Source organism: Limulus polyphemus, unplaced genomic scaffold, assembly GCF_000517525.1.
Source record: "Limulus polyphemus unplaced genomic scaffold, Limulus_polyphemus-2.1.2 Scaffold600, whole genome shotgun sequence".
Classification (NCBI taxonomy): domain Eukaryota; kingdom Metazoa; phylum Arthropoda; class Merostomata; order Xiphosura; family Limulidae; genus Limulus; species Limulus polyphemus.
The window spans coordinates 196726-204278 of NW_013666210.1; the positions used below are offsets into that span (position 1 = coordinate 196726).

Sequence of the window (7553 nt, forward strand, 5' to 3'; positions counted from 1 at the left end):
GTTGGCATGCACCACTTTTGGCTTACCTCGCCGACAACATTTTATCCGGAAAGTCACGTCTGACAGACGATCCACTATGTCATATGAGCTTTCCCATGGAGAAAACAACTTAGAAGACTTCCCTTTGGTCTTCCTTGGATTATACAACCAAACCTTGTCTCCTGGTACGATACCCGTGGTGGGCAGAGCACAGATAGCCCATTGTGTAGCTTTGTGCTTAATTACAAATAAACAAATTCTCCACAACAAACCCACATATACTATATTATCAAAGTACTGCGACATTACATTACATACGGCCAGCAAGGGGCCATTTAGGCCTTTAAGACTGTTCCTACACATCCACCCTTGAGAAAAATAAAAAAAACCAACACATATAAACTCATCCTACTGTGATGGGACGATGTGGGTAAAAAATGACAGAGCGTTTTTAAAACGTCGATGTTAACTTTGTTGAAGTTTGAATAACATCCAGGATCTAGCTTGTCCAGCTCAGATATTGGTCGCAATTGCTTTAAATCGTGTGATATTCATGCATAACAAGTTTCCCACCTTCTTATTTTAAAGCAGCATTTTCAATTTCTTTCGTTTATTCTAGGTATAAGCATTTTTCAATGGAAACGTGCTCAAGAAAGTTAAGTTCATATAGTTTTAGCTGCGTAGGTTCTTTTGTTATTCTATGATCCTACTTGTTCTGCCCATGGGATCCAGTAATGCCGCACGTTGTGCAAGAATGTAGATTGCAGTGTATTTTAATGGTAGGCCAAATGGAATCTCGAGGTTATGTCGTTTCACGTCAGAACGAGAATGACAAGTCACGTGAGTAGCACTAGTTGTTCAGCTTGTTCTGGGTTAGTCTGACGTTATCGATTCAACTAGGTAACGTCAGATGTAAAACGTTCTGATACATCACCTTGAATGATTTCGTCAGTTTGGAAATAAGTCTTGAGGTTGTAAATCCAGCCTGGTCATTTCACAACTCCAGTAAAGGTGACAATCCAGCGTCCAATAACAGTACATAAATTGTGTCAGTGTTTGTGATACTAATAAAGAAATATTTCATTGTGCATCACACTTTGTGCCCAGTCTATTTATTTTTCGTACATTCATTAATTTGTAGAATTCATTATTACTTCACAATTTATCTTCCTGAGCCTCCTGTTATATAAAAAACCTACTTAATTTACTCTTTTGGAAAATCTATTCACATTAAATATCACAGAGTAGGAAGGAAGGAGAAATTTCGGTGCCGTGACCACAGGATACTATTGTGTTTTTGTTTTTGTTTATCTTCTGTTAACGTGTGTATTATCCTTACTTGAACTATTGTTTATTCAAGTTTAAAGAATGACATTTTCTGCAAGTCGAAGCACTCAAAACTAAGATGGGGAGACAGTTATATAAGGAAGTTTTTGGGTCTAGGAGAAATCCCCTCCAAGATGTCGTACTTTTGCCACATACCTAGGTAGATCAACCAACGCCTGGTGCACCCAGAATGGTATATCAAATGTTGCAGAGGAAGCAAGAACGAATGAGAGCCGCCAGAGTGGAATGTAATATGGTAAGCCTGACTGTTTGGGCCCATATGTAGAGGACTCCCAGGCCATCACCAGCCAAAGTAAAACAACACTAGCTCTGGTTAAGGCCACAAGAGAAAACGGAGAAAGACTGAAAACACTGATGATGATGGACAAAGTCTGTTCTTCAGAGATATTTCCCCAGCAGGTACCAACTAGTGAAAACCATAAACCATGAGGCAATAAAGAGCCTTTCTGAGCCGGAAGGTATCTTACCAGGGCAACTGTGGATTGCAAAGAAACCTGGGATCACACAGAGCTATGAATGAACTGACAGGAGCAAATAGTTGCTTTGTCATTCTGGAACAGGGTCCGACTACTCATTCGAGGGTCGGAGTTTCTGAGAATGCTTACTGCGCCATACCCATGACATCAGCGATATCTAAGCCAGGTATTGGTCGAGAACCCACAAAGAAAAGGCTTTGGCCATAATCACAGGTCCCTGTGAGTGGGGCAAATCAGATTTCCTCTTCGATGTTCAGAGGTATAGAAAAAAAAAGACAGACTGTTTCCTCAAGCATTTCAGGCATGGAATAGCTGGTCTTATAAATAGGCACTCCAATTACTGATTCTGAACTTGGATGGTCCAGCCCAACTCTTTACTTTATCGAGCACATAAGTGAGGTACAACTTTAAGATTGGAATACAGTATTGGCCAAGTTATGCCAGTGGTTCAATCTGTTGGAAAATCGAGCAATCCATCAGGGGCGATGTCAATGCAAATAAATGAAACAATCACGAAATACATTAATATTAATTGATTATCGTTCGAGTATAAGCAGAAGTAAAAACATAAATACGTAATTAAAATATGGGCACGATAGTCTGAAATAAATAAATGGTAATTATTATATTTTCGTTGAGTGTTATTTCGATAATTATGTTTATGAATTTTAATTATCATTTCAAAGATAAAGGATTAAATTGCATTTGCACAGTTTAAAATATTTTAGGTTTATGTTGCACACTTACAATATTAAATAAGCTTGAATTTAAGTTTGTCCTCACAAGTAATGGATGTTTGTCTGCGTTTAAATCATAATAGTTTCCGTACTTTAGTTTAAAAAAAAGAAAAAGGAACGATAATTATGTATCAGCAGAGAGACATGCTGTTTTCTATTATTTATTATTTCTTCTCCTTTCTGAGGCCTGGCACGGCGAAGTGGTTAGGGCGCTCGACTCGCAGTCTGCGGGTTCCCGTCACACTAAACATGCTCGCCCTTTCAGCTATGGGGGTGTTATAAAGTGACGGTCCATCCCACTATTCGTTGGTAAGTAGCCCAAGAGTGGTGTTGACTAGCTGCTTTCCCTCTATCTATCACTGCTAAATTAGGAAAGGGTTAGCGCAGATAGCCCTAGAGTAACTTTGCGCGAAATTCAAACCAAACCAATTTTATTTATTTCTCTCTTCTTCTAAACACTTTTCAATCAACCGACATTCTTTCATTTCTCGGTGGATTGACTTGAAACCTGGTAAAGTTATACCTTAGTCAAATACGCCCAGATATGTTTTTCATTTTTGTGAATTAGGCCTTTTCAACAATTTTATGGAGTCAAAGGTCAAAATGTATAGTTTGCAGTCATATTTACAGCAATCAACATGAAAATTGGTACAAAAATAAATTTTCATGCGCTCAACACTGACATAAAAAAGTTGGATTTGCCTATTTTGAGTCTTCTTTGGGGGGTCAGAGCTCACAAAGAAGCATAAATTTGGATTTTTGGGTCAATTGCTTGGCCATATTTTGACAATTTACATGGAGTTTGATACAAAGATACTTTTCTACAGATTTCACGCCTTGATAAACAAAAATGGTGGACTTGCTCATTCTTAGTAATTAAAGAAGTCAAAATGCTACAAAAAGCATAATTTTAGGTGTTTTTTTTTACAATTCCTCTGCCGTATGTTATCCAATTTACATGAGATTTGGTACAAAGATACTTTTTTTACAGGTCCCACACATATACATACAAAAATGAGATATGCCCTTTTTTGTTATTTAAGGGAGATCAAAAATCACAAAAAGCGTAATTTTAGATTGTTTGGGTTCATTTCTTGGCCATATTTCGACCACTTTATATGGGGTCTGGTATAAAGATTCCTTCTTGCAGGCCCCAAGCAGTGACATAAACAGTTTTCGATTTGTCTGTGTTTTTAGGAATTTTCTGGCGTTGATATTGGTCATGTTGGGATTGCGTGGCGGAGACATGTTGCATTCGCCCGCGAATGTTAGTCTCATTAATTGAAATAACTTTTTTTCTTCTCTCTCTCTCTCTGGAGCCCCCCAGTGGTACAGCGGTATGTCTGCGGACTTACAACGCTAGAAACCGGGTTTTGATACCCGTGGTGGGCAGAGCACAGATAGCCCATTGTGTAGCTTTGTGCATAACTACAAACAAACAAACTCTCTCTCTCTGGCAGTATATTAATGGATATATTTAATTATGTAGTGTTTTGAATTATACTCGTTTAAATAATTTTAGAGATTGGGAAGGTGTATTCAACAAAGACCAGACCACTTATAATTTTTCTTTGTGTGTTTTTGTGTAGTTAAATATAATATTTCTCTTTTAGCTGACCAAGCGGATAAAGACAAGCTCAGATCTTCTCAGGCCGTGATCTACTTTATTTCGAAAGTATACGATTTCAAAGTAAATTTTGTTCGGCTTATCAGAAGAATTCGTTTGAGCTGTTCTTGAATTAAAAATAATTTTTAGTCTTTCAGATTTGCCCCCCGCCCGAATGGCTCATCAACGAGTCTGAAGACTTATAACGCATACAGATAGCTCGTTGTGTAGCTTTGCGCTTGACAACAAACAAACTTGCAGGTTATATAGAGATGACCCCCCCCCCCAGTGGCACAGCGGTATGTCTGCGGACTTACAACACTAGAAACCGGGTTTCGATACCCGTGGTGGGCAGAGCACAGATAGCCCTGTGTGTAGCTTTGTGCATAAATTCAAAACAAAACAAAAACAAAGATGACATCCGCTGGTAAAGGTTAAAGTCTATCATAGCGCACGACTTTTGCATAAGAGGTCTTAAAATAGTGAGATTTTTAACTACGTGACATTTCTGACCAGGTTAACGACATTCCCTACCAGCAAAATTGATTTTCAAGTTCATTAGCTAAAAGTCAAAAGAAATGTCTGCAATTGAACAAAAATTATCAATTTTATTACGAAGTTCTCTTATTATATTTCTGCATTACCCCTTTTTTCCTCTAAAGTAAGATAAAAAAGGTATTCTGTGAATGTAATATCCTAGTTGCTTTTGTTTCATATTTGCAAAATTTTTCTCGTTCTACATGCTTTGTTTTGCAAATTTTAATGCATCACTTTGAATTCTCTCCGCTTATTTTTATTTTGTAGCACTACCATTTTGAATATTTTATTAGGCTTCTATATCTAGCGGTTGCACATACAATAAAGAATGGCTGTATCTTACACCTAAAACATCTATAACATCAGTTATCTAGCATGTGAACTGTATCTGATCTTTATTTCTTGCTGTTACAAAGTATAGAAACATCATTGCTTCAAATCCAAAATTGAATTTTTATAATTAATTTTGTTAAAAAGAACATGCGTAAACACAAACTCTTCTATTTCTAAACTTCTGCGACTTTAAATCAGATAAAGTTCACATACATTTTCCGAGTTTATATTTTGCTATCACACGAAAACAGAAAGATTTTTCTCAAGCTCTGTTAAAGAATGTCAAATATTTAGTCGTAATGATGAACTTTGACATAATCTGCAAATTAAGTCACTTCCACTTCAAGACATTTTATATGTACTCTTAGTTGCAATTATGACGTATAAAGAAAGCACACTAACACATTCGAATAAGAAAATTTGTAAAAATAATTTAAAAAAAAAACGAAAAAAGCTTAAGTCTGTGATATCTATTTAAAATAATACAAAATACAAAAGTATTACAGAATACATGAATAAGGAGCCATCTTTTTACTCATGGTATTAGAGTTAGTCTGAATGATATGCTTCTAGGTGAATTCAAAGTTTGAGTGAATCAACGGATTTTTGAAATGTTCGTGTGAAGTGAATAAAGAACCAAAATCACAATTTAACGTTATTTTGATTACCTGTTGAACTGGAAGCTTTTGCACGCATTCATATACACTTTTTATGTTCTTACCAAAGGCTTATTTTATGTAGATATTGTGTTAGCATCGATACATAAAGAAAAATGAAATAAATGTCAGTGAAGCGCTAGAAAATAATACTATTTACTATTCATTTATTAAAATATTGCTACAAGATGGCGCTATTAAAAAGTAAGAATCCTCTCGCGCATGCGGATTACTGACTGAGTCTACAAAACAGTTGAATGTGTGAAAGGAGAAATAGTGGAAATGAAAGTGGAGAGCGTGAAGGATAACGTTATGCGATAGTGACATGAGGACGAATGGTTATGGCGTAGTTAATGTAATGACACATTGATGGTACTACTACTACTACTAGACAGATGTTAGGGGTGATGCTTTTATTTTCTAAACATTAATTCAAACTAATAATATCCATGTAGTCCCTGAGACTTGTGATAACGTTCAAAAACACAAATAATGTTAAGATTCCTGAGTAAACGGTTCGGCAGGGCGTCCCGAACTGCTAAAAGTAAAACTAGTAAAAGACAAATTTACACGCCATCATATACCACAAAGCCTAGTAAACATGTGCTACCATGTAAAGTTATTTTGTTAGACGGGTCTGATATGTCAATTGATGTGCTGGTAAGTTCTTTTAATTTATTTCCACGATCACTACTATATCCAGTTTATTTTTTATACATTGCATTTAACTTTTGTGTTCATACTCTGTAGTATTACAATTATGTATTAGCAGTAGTTGTCGTGCTACTTGTACTAGTAATACTAATAGTACTAGAAGTAGAAGTGAGTAGAACTTAAAAGGTTGATCATAATTTAAGTTTAACGTTAAACTTAAAGTTAAACACACAAGTTCATAAATATTATATTAAGCAAGTAAATTTGTATTAAAATAACCCAGACTATCACGGTAAACAGTATTATATTTAGTATCATAATTTAATTTCAGTTAAGTTTTTAAATTTTTTATAACTTTAGCCCTCAAATATATTTCACGAGTGATATAAAATACTGTATAATGTATTCGCAAATATTGGTTTTAAATATAAGTATTTTAATAAAAAAAACACATTAAAAATGTAGACTATGATGCATTATATTAGCAGCTTATGCATTTCAATGTTGAGAAGTTGTACGCCGATGGTAGAAATTTAAATATATATTTATTAATGTAAAGAGCTTACCTGTACTGTTGTAAGGATATTGATCTTCTGGAGTGAAGTGTTGAAAAAGGTTAATTAACATAACCCCACTTAGAAAAACTGAGCTATGCGGAAAAACAAATGTACTTCTTACTGTAACATCAGATTGCTTAATCAAGCACCGTTCTACTTTGATTTTCAATTTTTACTTACTTATTCTCATCTCTGTAGATAGAGTAGAAGAACAAAAGGGATATAATATTTGTTTTGGGCTTAAAAAGGTGGCACTCACTAATGTAATTAGCGACACGAAGCGAGACAATTAATTTAGTAAAACGTCAGCGATATGAGATAGTAGTACGAGTAGCTTTAGGTTTTCTTTAATACACTTTACTATAAAACCTTGAAATATTTAACGTATTTACTGATATGAAACTGTAGTAATACAAAGTTCAATAACTATTGTACTTGGGTTCTACTAAAAATCATAAAGAATGTTAAGAATTGTTAAGAAGCGTCAGTAAAAAAGCGAACAGCCGATTTCTTGTACAGCCGTTATTATTATTCTTAATGTTATTAATATATACAATTATGTATTAATATACGTATATATATATATATATATATATATATATATATACTACGCTACTAGTACGTCCTGTACGTACCTACCACCGACGTACCGTACCGGTAAAGACACACGT

At 35.1% G+C, this 7553-nt stretch overlaps 1 protein-coding gene across 4 annotated transcripts in view; it reads left to right on the forward strand.

The window, feature by feature from the left end:
* Positions 1–5954: 5954 nt before the first annotated feature.
* Positions 5955–7553, forward strand: part of LOC106459389 (band 4.1-like protein 5) — a 69902-nt gene continuing 68303 nt past the window's right edge. For all 4 annotated transcript variants that reach the window (XM_022385860.1, XM_022385862.1, XM_022385861.1 and 1 more), the window contains exon 1: positions 5955–6331. In XM_022385860.1, the coding sequence (XP_022241568.1) occupies positions 6164–6331 (168 nt within the window). In that variant the 5' untranslated portion in view covers positions 5955–6163. The remainder of the gene's footprint in view (positions 6332–7553) is intronic.